The sequence below is a fragment of the Empidonax traillii genome, unplaced genomic scaffold (assembly GCF_003031625.1).
Source record: "Empidonax traillii isolate 1590-97213 ecotype Southwest subspecies unplaced genomic scaffold, ASM303162v1 scaffold46:size3806547, whole genome shotgun sequence".
Taxonomy (NCBI): Eukaryota; Metazoa; Chordata; class Aves; order Passeriformes; family Tyrannidae; genus Empidonax; species Empidonax traillii.
The window spans coordinates 248,590-265,789 of NW_020955239.1; the positions used below are offsets into that span (position 1 = coordinate 248,590).

A 17,200-nucleotide genomic window follows, 5' to 3' on the forward strand; every position below is an offset into this window, starting at 1 on the left:
CACTCATTCTGTGTGTCCCGCAGCATTCGGCCCCAGCAAAGCCATCCCCTGGGCTTTCCCTGTCCAGGTGCACACTCTTCCTCATTCCTAGCTCTTTGTTACGCGCTTTGCCTCTTGGCCCAAACAGGAAAAGGTTGTATATAGATAAATTTTGTTACTGCTTGTATCAAGTGACCCGTGTTACCCAACGGTGTGAAGTCTGCAGGACGTGGGATGGTTCTTATTCCGTGTTTAGTACAGCATCTGCCTGCAGCTCCGGCTGAATTGACGCTGATCTCTGGCTTTGCTTGTGATGAGAATGATAAAGTGGGTATTGTTTTCATATGGCAAGAGAGAGGATGCTTCAGGCAAGTAATACTGTACAGTAAATCCCTTGCTTCTAAGACTGAAGGCCTGTTTTCACATCACACTTGTGTCAGTGGGGAACCCCTTTCCTGCTGCCTCCTCTGAAGTGTTTCTCACAGTGAAGATCCAAGGTTGTCCCATCGCAGAGCCTCAGATAAGTGAGACTTTGTTGCTGCACCATGAGCTGAGTTTGTAGCAGGTGTGAGCAAACTGAAAACACTCCAGAGTAGGTAATTTGTCATAAGTACATGACTACACTGATGTGGTTCTCGAGGGGATCCTGACCTTTTTGTCTGACACCAACCTTGGCAAGAGAATAGGTTGAGCTGCACCCCTGTGGGGTCAGGGTCACACAGGACCTTGATACTAGTGATTCTGCTAATTCTATGACATTTGATGATCAAGACCATGAATACACAGCCTGCACCCCTTGATAAGTGGTGCAGGTGTACACCCTCTTTGGGATTCCTTAGCTCTTTAAAGATCCACCTGGAGAACAGAAGGATGGGGAGTGCAGAGAAAAAGTAGATCTAAAACTATGGCAGCTCTCTCAGGTTGGGAGTTAAGTTGAACTGAAAAGTTTTGACCAGAGAGGCATCCTGTCCCAGCCACAGGGGCAGCCCCAGCAACTGCTGCGGGGCCACTTTCTCCCCTCGCGTGCTTGGGAGAAGGAGACGGAGAGCAGCCAGCAGTTCTGAGCTTGTTGCAGCAACAACATCTGTTTCCTAGGTGCACTTTGTTTCTGAAGAGGCTGTGCAGCACGCTCCATCTGCGCCCTTCTCTTTTTTTCTTTTTTTTTCTCTTTTTTTTTTTTTTTTTTTTTTTTTTTTTTTTTTTTTTTTTTTTTTTTTGCTTGTGCCGCTTTCGGCAGACAAGGATGGAGGCTCTTAGGAGAGGCAAGAGCTTCCCGGGAGGACCCTGCGCCAGTCTCTGTGCCAGCGCTGGCTGCCGGGCTCTTTGCACCCGAAGCAGTATTGTCAGCATCTTGACAGCTGGCCGGCTGCATGCTTATTAGTTACTACTTTCCTCTTGCCCTCCACCTCTCCTTCGCCTCCCTAACCACCTCCACCCTCTCCCTTCCCCCTTCCCGCTCCTGCCCCATCGGCTGGCCAGCCCTTTGGGGAGCCCCCCAGCCTCTCCAGATTAGAGCTCTCCAGGGACTTGGTCGTTTTGAAAGGAAGAAAAAAAAAAAAAAAAAAAAAAAAAAAAAAAAAAAAAAAAAAAAAGGGAGGGGGAGAAGGAGGGGAGGAAAAAAATTTATTAAAAAAAAAAAAAAAGAGAGAGAGAAAAGAAAGAGGGGGAACAGAAGAATGAAAACAGACCCAAGGGGCAATAGTCCCTCGAGCCATTTCACTGCATTACAATGAATATGGACTCTATTAAGCTCCGTTCTGCCTGTTAGTGTTTCCCAGGGCAACACAGCTCCCATATGGCAAGCATGCAGCAGATTAGGGTAGGCCTCCGGGCTTCATTGAGGGCCCGAGGCTTGACTGGCAGTTGAACCCCATCCTTCCCCCCCCCTCCTCATACTTGACACTGCCTGTGTTTATCTAAAGCAAAAAGGGCTGGGGTGGGAGAAGGGGGCATTTGGGGGGTTATTGTCCCGGGCAATGGGAGAGGGCAGGGAGAGGGATGGGGGGGTGATGAGGGAGGGAGGTGGGATGGAGGAGAAAGGGGGTGGGGGGGGTGCAACTCCTCATACATATTCAGGAGGGGTCTTGAATGGACAGAGGAGAAATAAAGCAGATGGAATTCATGTTAAAGAACAGCCACAATCGCCCTCCAAAAACAAGGAGAGAAAAGCGGGCAGCCTTAAAGGAGCGTAGGGAGCAGCGTTTATCCAATTAGCAGGGTTGTCAAATTGAATTTACTCAGAATGGAGGGGGAAGCTGGGGGGGAGAAGGAGGGAAATTAAGTGTCTAGGGCATGGGGGGAGCATGATATTGAAGAAAGGACGTGGGTTTTCTTTCTTTCTTATGCTTTAGCCTTGTCTTTTCAAGGACTGGAGCTGTTTTCAGGGCACGCCAAGGGGCAGCAAAAGCCAGCATGCATAGTCTGTTTTAGCACAGGGCTCCTCTCCTGGTAAGCTGTGGAAAAAGGGAGGCGTATCCTGCGGGGCAAGGCCATCCCTGCATCCCTGGCCCGCCTGTATTAGGGCTGTCCCAGGCTGGTGGGTCCAGCCACCCTGGGACCACCATGCTGCAGGCAGCGCCCAAGGCAAGCCCCATTCGTTGCGGTGTCACCACCGAGGTGACACTGTGGAGCCTGTAGTCCATATGAGGGTGGGGTTTCATCCTTCAAGCAGCCTCACGCTTGCTGGCTGACGAAATGCCAACGTGAAGGGGTTCAGTGGGGCTCAGTGAAGTCAGCCTGATCAGTGCCAGCTGGAAAGTGGCACTCAGTTCAGAGAAACCGTCGGATGGAGAGGTGCCAGAAACTGCAGGCATTGGTTCTTCAGGGATATGAGCAAAACTCAGACAGGCGATGAGAAGGCTTTGCATCCTGTTGCTAATTCAAAGCCAGCATGCCCAGTCCTCTCCCTGGTGATGCTGCAGGCTGTTGTAGGAAGGAACTGTTCAGGAAAGTAGCTTTATCTTGAGGAAGACGGAAAAAAAAAAAAAAAAGATTGTTGCATGTTTGGTTTAATTTGGTTTGTTGCCAGTTTGGTTTGCATGAGCAATTCTGTTCAAGGAAAAAGAGCTGTTCCACCTGGAAGTTTCGTTTATTTTTTAGAGAGGTGTCTGTTGCTGCTGAATTCCTCACAACTTGCTCAAATTAAAACTGTGGCCCTGCTTTAGGGTCACTCAGTGTTCAAGTGGGATTTGCAGGTCTCAGGCAAACTCACTGATTTGTATGGTGGTTGTGCCATGCCAGGTTTTATTGTGGATATTTTTCTTCTCCTGAGTATAAGCATGAATTTATCCCAGGCCTTCTCTGTTGTGGCTTCTTGATGGCCTCTGAGCTCACAAGCAGCCAGTAAGAGTCTTTTTTTTGCCTAATCACATTAAAAGAGAGAGGAGGGGAACTCCTCATACAGTTAGTCAAGGGCTGTGTTAAAAGAGCTAATACACTCTCAGTGCTAGAGGGAAAAATAGGCAAGCTTTTATCCCTGTTTGCACATACTCTGTGCTACCTCCTTGACTTCAAACATAGTGGTGTAACATTGGATTCTGCCTCTCTGCCCATTCCTGATACCAACCGCTTCCTATTGAGGATCCTGCCTCTCCATATGGCATCTGCACCCTCATCCCCACTGGGTGCCCATGCTGTTACATGGAAGGGGGAGCATCTCTCCTGCTGCCAGCTTGTCCTTTTCCAAACCCTTTCAGGCATAATGAGTACAACTTAACAGCGTGAACTTAATACTTTGAAATGGGGATAGGGGGTAGGGAGAAGTTAATTTCGTCCTGCGGGATGCTACTGTCCGGTGGTTTTGGGAAAAGCAGTCAGGAGTGCCCAGATTGCTGTCCATGCCCAGGAATCATGCAGGAACTTTGCAGCTGACCTGCTCAGGTATGTCACCTGGACAGTATTTTTTTTTAACTAGAGGATTATACAGTTCTATAGTATCATTTTTCAGATGGGATGCAAAAGATATGGTATCCAAGAGTAACTTGCCTGATGGGATGGAGGTACCAGTCAGAGAGCTTTTGATTTAGAGCATGGTGCCAATAGCACCAAGGGTGAAGGTTTGATCCCCATATGGGCCATTCACTTAAGAGCTGGACTTGATGAGCTTTGTTGGTCTCTTCCAACTCAGAATATTCTGTGAATCTGATTTCTAGCCCTGCCACTGATTTACTGTATAACCCTAGGCCAGGTTGGCTTTCTCTTCTAGCCCTCAGATTCCCTAATTTGTAAAACAAAAGGGTACTGTGGCTCGTTTATATTTTCCTTTTCAGTGGTTTATACTCTATGGAAAAAAAAATACTGTCTTGTATTAAAAACTAATGATTACAAGTAAAATTGGCACACAGTACTGTGTAAGACATTGCTTTTTCTGAAGAGCTCAAGTCTCAATGTATAAAACAGAGAACTGGGAGTATCATTGTCCCTACTTGACCTGTTGGAAACAGAGACCATCTGCAGTGAATTCTCCAGAGTCACCCAGGGTGTCCCCAGCTGGTAGCTGGGCTGAAGTTGCTGCAGCCTTTCTTTCAGTGCAGAGCAGCCCCTTCCCCTTCCTGCCGTTCAGCCCTTGCACGAAGAGGTGCTCGAGGTCCGACACAACCCCAAACCACCCCCACGTGCATCAGTGAGTTTTCCGCAGGTCCCAGTGTGCCTCTGCATTCCCGCGGCTGAGCTGGGACGTGTGGTGCGGGGATGCTGCCCCGGAGCCGGGGTAGAGGCTGGTTCCCATTTGGGAGGCTTGTAAATTACAGGCAGTGTGGCAGTAACAAGGGCTGCTTGGCTGGCCCTTGTTAAGCAGGAGGGGGCTTGGGGCTGTGAGCAGCATTTCCTCAGTAAAACCTTCAGTTTCTAATCAGCAAACACCTCTCCTGCTGCCTGTGTTTAATTCAGATCCCTTTTTCCTTTCGAGCTTTGTTGCCCCCCCCCCGCACACGCGCGCACCTTTCTTCCCTTTTATATCTTCACCTCTGGTTTTCCTTTCTTGCCTTTTTCCACTTGCCTTTGCAGTGCCCTCCGTGGCCGCAACGAAGCTGGATCTGCTCGCAGGGGCCTCGCTGGGCTTAGGTGTGTGGCGGGAAGCCGAGCCGACAGATTTTACACCCCTACCACCCCTCCAGAGCTGATGAAGCTCTCGTTAATTTTGTTCTCTTAATGGCCCCTCCTTTGATTTACTGGTCTGTCTGAAAGGGACTTAGGGCTCCACCGACAGGAAATTGTTACTTTAACCTGGCAGGAAAGAATTTAAAATAAATAAACAAATAATTTTTGTTTTCCCTCCCCCTTGAAGCACTTTAAGTTACTTTAACTCTTTCTTTTCCTAGATAGCAATTAAGCAGGAGTTCCTGAGGCCAGTGGTGTTGGTGGCTGCAGAAGTGTCAGCAATTAGGGGCACCTCACAGGGTACCTGCCCTGGGGAGAGGAGGCAGCAGAGCAGGACACTGTCATGCAGCACCCTGGCAGCTCCCAGTGCAACCCCTTTCCTGGGACCACCACCTCTGGGAAGTCAGCTGGAGTGCCTGGGGCCTCCTTCACTCCCTACCTCTGCTGCCTGTCCCACTGCAGCCCACTCTGGTGCCGCTTGCAGGGACACCAGGCAGATCGAAAGCTGCCTGATTAATAAAGTTCCATGCTTTGCACTATTGCAAGCTGCTTAAGGGCAGCATTTTCAAAAGAGGTCAGCTCCCATTTAGGCATCGAAATAAGTTGGTTGCCTATTCAGGAGAGCTCAGCATGTCAAGAACTGAATGCTTTTGAAAATCTGGCTTCAATTGTGGAAGCTGAGAATTTCAAAATCTGGCCCTGGATCCTAATAGTTCTTTTGGAATTGATGTTTTCATTCATTTTCCTCATTATTTTTATGCTAGCTATTTACTTTTTGTACTTCACTCAGCTGTGAAAGAAATGGCCACATGTCCCTATTTAGAGCTTGTACTCTTGCCTGGAGGTTTGGGGAGGTACTATACACTTGTTGCAACACACCTTCTCTCCTCATTCTCTGCTCAATACTGTTCAATCTGCCCAGTGCCGTGGCCAAATTTTTTGAGCTCCCCTTTTTTCTCCCCACCTTTTGCTCTTCATCTTTTTACAGACCTGGGAGCAGCCAGTTTAGTCGTTGCATCGATGTGCCTGGGTGGTCCCAGCTCACGAAGGGTCTAGTGCACATTTCTGCTCCTTTGGCTTTGCCCTTCTGGCCAAAGACTCCGTGTGATGCAGAGCTGCAGGGAGGTCTGGTTGGGAACGTCTTTGCCTACCCCCTCCCTCAGCATGGGCTCCAAGGAGCAACTCTTTTCCGTCCAACATTTTTCCATCCTGCTGCCAAACCCATCCTGATAGGGGGAATGAGTCAGCTCTGTAGGCTTCCAGCACTGAGGAACAGGAGGTTAAGTCCTACCCCAAAATGTTCCTTCTACATCGGTGTAAGGCTTTCTGTCTCCAGTAGACATTAGAGTATGAGGTGTCTTTAAGCCTAAACTAACTCAAAGTCTTTTCCAGATGAGTGTAAATAGTGGGACATTAACTTGTGCATCAGCAGTGGTGTCAACAGTGCATGTTCTGGTACAGAGAGACCTAGGGCACTTTTACAGCCATTGCCAGTGGTGACTTGCCGAGGTGGCTTTAGTATAATGAAGGGTGCTTTGGTGGCTATCTTAAATGAAGAAATGAACTTGAGTAACTCAGATGCTCTCCAAGTCAATCACTACGGTATCTTGTACAACAGTGTGTGCTGGTTGGTGGGAGAAATTGTCGAGACTCTCTTCTTAGGTGAGGAAAGTGAATATCAAGAAGGATGAGTGTGTGGGAGGGACATTCCTGTCCTGTTGCTTTGGCACTGGAGGTTGCCCCCAGAGATTTTTCCCCTGTATAAGGGCTGTGGTCTGCAGTAGGTAGATGATGAGCCTACCTGTTCTGTGGGTGCCTTCAGAATATGCCCATCGTCTGAGCTCTCTCCATGCTCCTAGATGCCTGGAAGCCACGTTGGGCCATGCCAAGCTTGACCTAATTTACGCTGCCTCTCAGCAGGGCTTGTCCTCTTGGCCTCACAGCCATGCTAACCATGACTGTGTGGCTCCCAGGAAAGAGCTGCCTTGCATGGAGCCCACTGGGCCGGCCAGCCAGCTGAGCTCACATGGGCCAGCAAAGTGCCATGTAAAGATGCCCTTTGTGGCATTTGCAAAGCTCTAGGGGCAGGTCACTTTACTTGGTGTTGCTTCCTTTTGAAATTGCCAGCTCAGGGGAGGCTTTTCTTTTTCTTCTATCTTCTCAACTTTATATGAATGTCTCCTCCATGACTTCTACCCCAGGGAGTGCTCTGGGACATGGTGGGGACAAAGGGGACAGCTTGTGAGGCTGCCAGAGGGACAGCCCAGTTTGCAGGGATGCCTATGCCTGCAAGCCAGCTAGCTGGATTCTTGTGATCACAACATGGACCTCAGCATGGTTGGCCATGGACATTGCCCCATACTGCACTCTTGCACCTTTGCTGTAACCAGAGACCAAGCAAAGTCATTTGAGAGCAGCTCACATTTCCCCAAATGCTGTAGTTCCTTCCTAAGAGTAATCAGCCTGACCTTGAACAACTCACCAAGCGTCTTGAGGGGAGTCTGGGTCAGTCCCCACTTCAGGAGTTAGGAGGTTTAATTTGGGAGGTTATGCTGGAAGGGACTTGTCCCCTCCCTTTAATTGAGATGGTTGTGGAGAGGGCATGTTCAGACAGTTGATGGCTGAAGCAGCAGTAAAAGTAGGGAATACTTTCTGCAGGGTCCAGGTGTTCTTGAGGATGGTGATTGCAGCTAATGAGCTCATTGTTTATCTGCAGGTGGAGCAGGCAATATAACTGCTGCTTGTGCTGGCTGCCACAGCTGCATTGGTCTTGGGCTTCTTCCTGTAGATATGCCATAGGAGCAATTCTGCAATTCCTTTGAGACTTGCAGGTCACCTTAGTGCTGCATCTTGAGGGAGCTCAAAATCCTGTAACTGGATTACAATGTCTGTAGAGGGAAGTCTCCTCTTGACTTCAGTCCATTGCCTTTGGTTAAAGCTGAATTCAGTCTTGAGATCTAAGGTGTCTCTTGGAGCAGCCACTAAGGTCTTTAATCCCCCTGACCTGGCTTGTCTGCCTTAGCTTGAGTTTATGAGTCTTCCCAAAGCAGATGCTGCAGTGTGCAGCTCTTCACAGCAACCTGGGTTGTGACAAGTGGCCTTGCACTTCTAGTTTTTTGGAGGTAGTTGATGCTTTCAGATATGAACCTGGTGGTTTGTCCAGACAGGGTAGTTTTACTCAAAATAGGCAGTGTATTTCAGGCAGAACAGTTAATCTGAAATCTTTTCATAGATTAAGCCTCTTTGTTTAGAATAAAGATGTATTTTGCCGAATTAGTGTAATCTGTCCCCAGCTTACTGCATTGAATTTAAACAAATTTAGAACTGGGCATTTCTTTATCCTGAAGAAAAAGTGTCCCCTTCACTTCAGAATAATCCCTTTCAGAGATCTCCTGAAAAACTGTTGTATCTCCTAAGAAGTTCCATCTGGATTGAAAAATAGGTATGCCCAGTAGCTACATGGCCAGTGCCTCAGGAAGAGAATGTAAAACTGCAGGATCACCTCTGTTTTCATGTGGCTTGGGACTTATACTACTCATTTACGTTTGTGTTCAAGATAGAATATATTCCAGACACAGCCAAGAAGTGGCAGCAACACTTACTGAAGATCTTCAGTGATGCTTTGTTGGATTGCGTTTTTCTCCTGAAAATTGCCCGGTGTGCATTGCTCTCATTGACTGTGCCAAGTCAGAAATGGGGAAGGGGAGTTGTGTGTCTGTGTACACACGTGTACCAAGTGCTGAGGGTGGGATGTCTTGGGAGACTCACAACCATGCCTGGGGGAGAGGCTGGAGAAGATGAGTGCTTGCATTAGTGTCTGTAGCTTCCTCGGGCCACTGGCTCAGTGAATCTGTGGCATTTTAGGGATGTTGGTAGAGAAACCAGGCAGGGCTGGAAAGCAGAGGGAATTCTGAGGGTTTCATCCATGATATCTCTTGTCATCCACAGGAATCCGCTGCCGCACATCCACTGCAGCATCCATCCTGAGGCAGCTTATGGGACCCTTCCCTGGGCACCCCAGGTCACACTGCATGGGATGGCAATGACACGTGGAAAGAAGAGGCCGATGTCCCCCATCCCTTGCCTCGTGTTTGCAGCCGCCACCTGTTTCGCCAGACTGAGTGAGTTCCTGTTCTCACCTGTTTGTTCCATTTTATTTTGCCTTGTTGCTGTTTCGTGTAGCCATGCCTCAAGCACAAAGTGGTTTCCTCTCTCCGCTACTTCCTCAGTAGCCTTGGCCAAAGATCAAACACTCTTCCAGAGGAGAAGGAGATACATTTGGAGATACACTGTCTGGCAATGCCAAGAAGAAATGGGACTGGTGTGCATCTTCAAGCACTAGGGTGGGTGTGTTGGGAGCTAAGGTGAAGGTGCAGCACAAGCAGAAGTGATGGGAAATGCAAAATGTACAGCACTGCAGCTTTTTCCTCTGTCCTTTCTTTTCCTGAGTCTTACAGAGCTTTCTTATTCCCATTTTTTCCCTCCATGCAGGTGAATCTCTGCAAGTCACAGTGCAGCCTGCTTCCATTGTCCAAAAACTTGGGGGTTCAGTCAGCCTGGGATGTGTGGTGGACCCCCCCAGAGTGAACCTCACGTGGAGACTGAACGGGAGGGAGCTGGCTGGATCGGACGAGGTGCTGGGTATCCACGTGGAGCGAGGGAAACTCGTCATCACAGCTCTCAACAACCACACCGTGGGGCGGTACCAGTGCATTGCTCGTGTGCCTGAGGGAGTCATTGCCAGTGTCCCTGCAGTGGTCACATTAGCCAGTGAGTAGCTTTAGTCCTCTGCCATCTCCTGCTCTGCTTGGGCCATCCCTCATGCTTCCTAGGAGGCTCATCCATACTCAGGTGTTCACACTGGCATCAAGGGAGGGCTCCTTTTGCTTAGGTAACTTTTTTAGCATTTTTGATCATGGACTGACTGTCATGTTGTGGCCCAACCTGCACTCAAGAAGTTCTCCTCCTGTGGGGTGGGCTGCAGACCTGTCCTGCAATGACAAGTTTTTACAAGAGCAGGAAATACCTGAGCTGTGGGGTTTGTGTGTGTGGTTGGTTTCCTGTGTGTCATGCTGCCTCCTCTGGTTGCTGACTTCTTGGCTGAGTTTACAGATAGTACCTGCTGGTGCTGATGGTCAAACTGCTGCCTGGGCTGCTGTGGAACTGCTGCCGGTGCAGGGAGAGTGTGTGCTAAGTTTTACTGTCTTCCTGAGACGCAGCTCTGAGTGAGGGACTCACTTCTATCCCTGAACTTTCATGCTCCTCACTGCTGCCCCCTGGCACTGGTGACAGACCAAGACCTATGCGTGGGAGGGGTTGTCTCAGAGTGGACAACTTTTCTTACAAGCACCTGGTTTTGGCCAGATGTTATGCTCAAATGTGAGAAAGGGCTATATTTGGAGGCATCTGAGAAAGAGCAGTGGAGAGCCAAACCTTCTCAGAAACCCACACAGTTTTTGGTGTGTGTGCAGAGGAGACTGATATCCCCTGGCAGTGACAGCCCCTGAGTGTGGAAAGGGCTTCATCTTCTGGACAAGGGGGAGTTTGGGGCTGTCTTAAGAAAATGAAGAAGTGAAGATGTTTGTGCGAAGTGGGAGCTGGCTTTGCTTTAAAGCCAAGAGCTATTGGCTTGTCACTGATACATTAATCAGGAGTGAAATGTTTAGGCCAGGCTGGGTGGGAGGAGGCGGCCAGGGAAAGCGAGGAGAGAGTTGCTGAACTCTGAGGCGGGGTGGGAGGGGGTTGTCACGGGGCCGAATCTGTCAGGGGATTTGGCCTGAGCCCCATGCCGAGATTAAGTTTCGTAGAACACATTCCACAGCAGAAAGGGGGCTGTGTGTGCTGGTGGCCTGATAGAGGGAAGAAGAGGAGGGGAGAGGTGGATGGGATTACCAAGGGCATGGTTTGCATTTAGGAGAGCAGGGTGTGCACAGCTCCTCAGCCTGATCAGTTCCTTCTTAGGCTGATCCTCTCTTCTTTTTTTACTCTCACCCCAACTCACCACCATTAGCTCTGTCTCCTGGGACAAAATATGTCTGATCTGTCTGCTTTGGTCAGTGGTGGTTTGGTCAGCATCAGTGGTAGATAGGAGACGGGTCCTAGAGCACCAGAAGGTCCCACCTTGTCCTCCAGGATTGCTACTGGGGATGTGGGTGCAAGAGAGGAGGACTTGACCATTGCTTTGGTCCCTGCCATGGCAAAGGCACTGCTGCTGAGGGGAGGTCAGGAGCACTGTTGAGTGAAGCTCACAAAACTGGAGCCAGAGGCTGGATGATCATGCAGCTAATGGAGCACTGCTGTGCTGTCCCGCATCGCTCCGTTTTCCTCAAGAGGAGCTGGGAATGGCAGGGGCTGTATCCCATGCACCCAGACAGCCTTGGGCAATAGAGAGCCCCTAGGTGGGTAGGCTTGGCAGTCAGTGAGTGAAGAGAGAGAGAGTGGGCATCCCAGGAAGGTGTAGGAGGGAAACCTTCTGGAGGGGTTCAAATAACCGGTTTCATGTTCATGAGCTGGAGGGACTGAAGGTGTAGGAGGGAAACCTTCTGGAGGGTTTCAAATAACCGGTTTCATGTTCATGAGCTGGAGGTTGCTTGCAACAGTGGCTTTGCAGTAGTCTGAAATAACAGGGAGCATGGATTGGTGGTGGGACTGAGTTGGAAAGCTGTGGTAGCAGATGTGTCACAGGCTCTTACTCCTGGTCCAGACCTCCTCTACAGGACCTTGTTTGGAGCTGATTCAGGACTGACCATGGTCCTGGAAGTGAGAGGGAAGCCCCTGGCATGTTGGCACTGCAGTTGATACTTCTGTTCTAGATCAACTTCTGGACTGCAAGAAAACTCTTAGCTCCATCCAAAAATTATTTCAGGGTGGCAGGGGGAGAGTGAAACTGGAATGTGAATTAAAGCCCTGGCTTTGGGGGTGGGAGGGTGAGGATGGAAATATTTTCAAGGTTTAGGTTTATTTTGGAAGATGACCTGGAGTAGCTGGAAAAAGTGACTTGCTAGGTTTGAAGGGGTGTAGATAACTTCATCTGGCCAACTTCTAGGCAATTTCCTCTCCTTTCTCTTCACCTCCTTTGGAGGAAACACTCCCAAGTGCCCCAGGCTGTGTGTGCCCAGTCCCTTGGGGTCTCCCTGTGCTTTGCTGACAGACAGCAAGCAGATAACCCTCGCTACAGTGCTGGCAGCCACAGCCTAGCCCCGGGACTGATACCTCCTTCTCCCATCTGTGGCACGTCTATCTCTGTCCTCCCTGGCTCAGAGAGCTGCTTGAAATTAACACTTAATTCCTCCAGCGGATATAAAACAGCTATTGTATAGCTTAGGGGGTGAAGGGAGGAGAGATTTGCAGAAAGGGCAAGATTTCATAAAGTAACAAAAGGACCAGCACTTTGGGCATTACTTGGACACTTTTGGGTCCAGATAGAGCTGGCCTGGTGCTCTACACTCAAACTTGGCTGCCTGGGGCATATTGGTGCAGATACACACCTGCTGATCACTGCTGGCCTAACTGTGGTGGGCTGCAGTCTGGGACAGCTTGAATAGATAAGACAGGGATATTCTTGGTTTTCCAAGCCAGGCCTTAAGCCTTTGTATGGCTGACAGCTGCAAGGAGAAGATACTTTCTGTGCCTGATTCTAGGTAGCAAAGCAGCCATCATGCCAGAAGCCCTGCCCCAGCACCTCTCCTGGGTAGAGGAGTAAAAGGTACAGCTGCAGAGGGCTCTGGTGGGGCCAGATAAATTCACAGGGACGCAAATGTGCTGCAGTGGGGCTGGTTCTGTGACAGCAAAAGGCTTGGAAGAGGTCGGGAGCTCTTGGTGGAGCTCACAGAGCAACTGAAGTGCAGGGCTGGAGCAAAGCTAGTGAGCAGAGGTGGCAAGAGCTGTGTAACTCCCAGCATTCAGTTGTATGCATGGAAAATGAGGGCAGCAAACACAAGGGCAAGCCTGACCTGGATAGATGTGAAATTTAAAAACAAAACAAGAAAATAGATGAGGGGTGCAGCAAAGAAATTCCACCTGCTCTGGTGTATCCCCTGTGGCCAGGGGCATGGGAGTGCAGGGCACCTGTGTCCCAGGGATGCTGTGGAACAAGGGAGGCTCATTGCCCTGTGGCCCTCCATCGGTGCCACTGGCAAGGTCAGTCCTCAGCTTTCTGGCAGCACATGTGGGAAGCTGGGCCTCAGTGCACGGAGCTCATGGGCAGTGACCCTGCACCAGGTCGGGCTGGGCATCCCCCAGGAATTTGCAGCTGCTTTCTGAAGACAGCCCCGTTCATTTTCCTCCGCCTGGGCCTCTCCTCTGATACTCCCCAGAGGCGATAGTAAGAGGGAGGGAGGGAAGGGGGTAGCTGCCTGTTGGAAAAGCATTTGCTGAGCAGGCACGGGGGCTCTGGCCCCGGGGGCAGAGGTGGTATGAGGAGGGGAGAGAAGGAAAACACAGGTGGTGTTTGAGCCAGCAGAACTGTGACGTGAGGACTATGAGGTGGGCCCAGGGTGGAATAGTAGAGCTGAAGCAGTGGGGGGGATGTGCTGGTGGGGGTGTGAGTAGGCAGGAGTCCAGGGGGGCTGTGCCTGTCCCAGCAGGGTGGGAAGAATCTGGTGGTGACAGCATCAGTGCCCAGGCTCCTGCAGTGCTGGCTGGATGGGGGGAGAGAACCAGGCTGCTCTGACAGGCAAGGGGATTAATAAAAGGTGCCTGCCCCCATGCTGGGGAACCCCATCCCTGCCTATTCCCCTTTTTGGGCTCCCTCCTTTCTCTCTTTCTCCCTTCCCTACAGCAGGGAGGGCTTTTACCTTGAGGGCCGTCATTTTATTTACTACCGCTTCTTCTCCGAAGTTATTTATGGTCTCCCATTCATTTAATCCGGTCTGTCTCGCCTGCCTTGTTGCTTGGCCCCCAGCCCTGGGATTCAGCTGGTTTCCCTCCCCGATGACAGCGGCACAGCCAGCTGCAGGGCTAACCCTCCCTGTGCCCCAGCTCGCCCCATCACGCCTCGGACCCGGGTGCAGATGAACGCAAGCAGTGGCCTTTGGTTGCACCCCCCCTAAACAAAAAAGGGAAAAACAGGAAAAAAATAAGCCCTGTTATCCCGGCACGGCTGGGATTGGCAGTGGTCTGTCTGTCCGCAGCACCTCCCGGATGGTGGCTGGTGGATGAGGATTTGCTGCTTCGCTGTGGTCAGGCGTGTCTTTTAAGGACAAGGACATGGGCTGGCATGCTGGGTGCTGCCATATGAGAAGGAAAACCCAACCAGAGGGGATGTGGTTTCTCCCAGCTGCAGTGGATGTTGGGCTGGGGGTACAAATTGCATGTTAGACGTGGGGCATGGCTGCTGCCGGCTGGGCAGCCAAAGGGGTGAGTGCTGCTTCGCCCTGGTGCTGACCCTCTTCTCCACTCCCCCTGCCCTGCACTGCCTGCTGGGGAGAGCAACTCAGGAGCAGCATGTTTGAAGCCCCCAGAACAAAGCTGGCTGTCCCAGCCCGGCATGGCACCCTCTGTTTTGCTGTGCCAGATGCAACAGGATGTGTGAAGGGGAGCTCATCCCATGCACAGAAGGGGACAGGGTTGCCCCTGACCACCCCTCACCAGCCCTGGCTGACCCACTGGCATTAACAGATGGCTTTATGTGCCCATACCAGCAGGGAGCAGGCTGGTTGAGGCCGCCCATGGCCAAAATCCACTGGCAAACAAACGAGTTTTGTTCTCTGTGGGGGAGCAGGAATTTAGGGGAGTAGTTTGGCAGGAAGTTCATACACTTGCGTCTTGGAAAGTAGATTGTCCTGGTGCCCACCTGATGTTTTTCCCCTCTCCCCTGCCAGTTTTTCTCTGCTTCTCCAGAGGCACCTGGTTCTTGCTCCTGCAGCCACCTCAGATCCCTTTCCTCTGTTCTTTCCCCCTCTGTCCCCAATTTCACCCCTCGTCTCCCAGGGCTGGACTGAGGGAAAGCCAGGAAGAGCTGGAGGCCCTGCTCCCCACCATGGGGCTGCAGCACTCCCAGCTGTGAGAGAGGTGGGCTGAGCTGCCGTCTGGGGGGGCTGCACGTGAGGAGTCCCCATGTCTGCCCAGCCTAGAGTCATTCTGGGGGTTCCCTGGCACAGGGTCATCATTTTCCATCTCCGAGATGGCTCTGCCTGGCAGGACCATGGGTCTGCTCTTCCTCTGGGCTCCTGGACCCCTTCTTCTCTTTGGGGTCTATGTGTGCATGTACACGTGCATATGTGTGTGTGTGTGTGGAGATCCCTGCCAGCAGTACTGGAGCCTATGCCTTGGCTCCAAAATCTTAATTTGGCTGTGATGAATCCAGACCACCAAGGCGCACATTAATTTTCCTGGTGCTCGTTTATATTTTGTTGATCGGAGAAATATGCATGATGTGGGCAAGCAGACGCTGGGCTTTTGCCACTTCTCCACCTCTTTCCATTTCTGTGGTTCTTACTATTTTATTCCTTGATCAAATATAAAAAGCAAAGAGGAGAAAATATCCAGCATCCTTCCCCTCCCCAGCAGTAACTTTCGTTAGAGGAGGAGCACGAGGCACTGCCAGCTTTTCACAAGTTAAGAGTTAACTTTCATCTGGCTTTAATATCCAGTGGAAACATGGCTCCCCTCCTCAGCTTGTCTTAAAGGATTAATCACATTTCTGAAGTTCACCCGTATCCCTTCTTTTTATTATTTTTTTTTTTAAATTGAACAATGCCAAGAAATTCCAGAAGTATTAAGCATGTTCTCTGCAAATCATTTTTATGACATTGCAAAACCTCCCCTCTTCTTTTCAACCTCCTCCCCTTCCCTCAGATCTGGGCCCGGGAACGCTGGCTCCCCCAGCAGCCGCCCGGCAGCCCCTCCGCGCCGCGCTCGGGGAGGCTTTCTCGACGCCTTGCCAAGAGAGCTGTTTTTTATTTAAACTCCATAAAGGATCTTGCTTTAATCAGAAAGTCTGCTTGAGAAATTTCATGTCACTTTTCCATGACTGTGGGTGGGAGAAGCTTGGAGCCAGAGTTGTCTTTTGCTCTTGGAGCGCTGCTGCATTTCCCAGAGAACAAAAACACATTTTTCTGCTGGCTGGGGCTGCCGGGGGAGGCTGCCTGCTGTCCGCCCGCCGCCAGCCCTCCTGCTTCCTCCCGGCTCTCCGAACTGCCCGAGGTCGCGGGTGCCACGTCCCGGGATGGGCTTCTAGGGGCGAGGGAGCTGTCGGCAGCACGTGGCTGTGTCGTGGCGACAGATGCGATGTGCTGCCTTAGTGTGGGGTTTCGAAAGGGAAGTGTGGTTCTCATCCAGATTTAGCAGCAGTGCCACTTGGGAGTGTGTTCATGCTGGGTCCCGGGAAGATGCACCGACCTGGGCCTTGATGTGACAACGTGACCTGTGACCAACTGCAGCATGTGCAGTTGTCACTAGTGGTCGCCTGGGCTGGTGCGTGGCATTGTAAAAATGCACGTGAGGGATGTTTTTCCTGGCACAAAACCTTCTCCTTCCCACTGCAGGGTGTCTGAGGCAAACTTTGAGCTTGCAGTGCCCCGCAAGATTTGCCATCGTGCTCAGGGAGAGTGGAAACCAATTTTTTCCCTGGAAAGCTTGGTGGGGCTGGCATGCTACCTGTCCTGCCAGATCTGTGGGGTTTTTCCGCAGTCCTCTGCTCCTGCTTTGAAAAACAGGGCAAAGAAAACAAAAAGTTGGCTCCCCTTCCTCCCCACCCCTGTGCTTCCAATCCTGCTGCCCTCATCAGCCTGGCCAGGGTGGAAAACCCCATCACAGCCTGGTAGGGAGACACTTGGTACGATGGGGTTTTCACAGCTGCTTTAGCAGGGGAAGCAGCTGTGCTGTGTAGAGGAGGAACTGTTTTTCCTTGCAAGTCCGTGTTCTTTTCACTGGAGCATGGGCACTGCTTGCGCCCATGTGAAGTGTCACCAGGTTAACCAGCCTTCTGCTGTGAGATATTTGATGGGAGCGAGAGTGCGCAGAGCAGAGATTGCTCAGGCATTGGAGGGCCTCAGGGAAGCTCTGGGAGCATCCAGCACTCACTTTCTCCCACCTGTTGTCTCACACCCTCAAAGTAGGCTGGGCTCCCTGCATTGTGACTACAAAGTTAGCTCCTCAGTAGCAGGACAGCAGCCGTGTTTGA

General features: G+C 50.9%; 1 protein-coding gene across 2 annotated transcripts in view; it reads left to right on the plus strand.

Annotated features, from left to right (window-relative positions):
* BOC (BOC cell adhesion associated, oncogene regulated) overlaps positions 1-17,200 on the plus strand; it is a 55,305-nt gene that overhangs the window by 22,362 nt on the left and 15,743 nt on the right. For both annotated transcript variants that reach the window (XM_027878812.1, XM_027878813.1), the window contains exons 2-3: positions 9,025-9,197; positions 9,568-9,846. In XM_027878812.1, coding sequence (XP_027734613.1) covers positions 9,113-9,197; positions 9,568-9,846 — 364 coding nt within the window. In that variant the 5' untranslated portion in view covers positions 9,025-9,112. The remainder of the gene's footprint in view (positions 1-9,024; positions 9,198-9,567; positions 9,847-17,200) is intronic.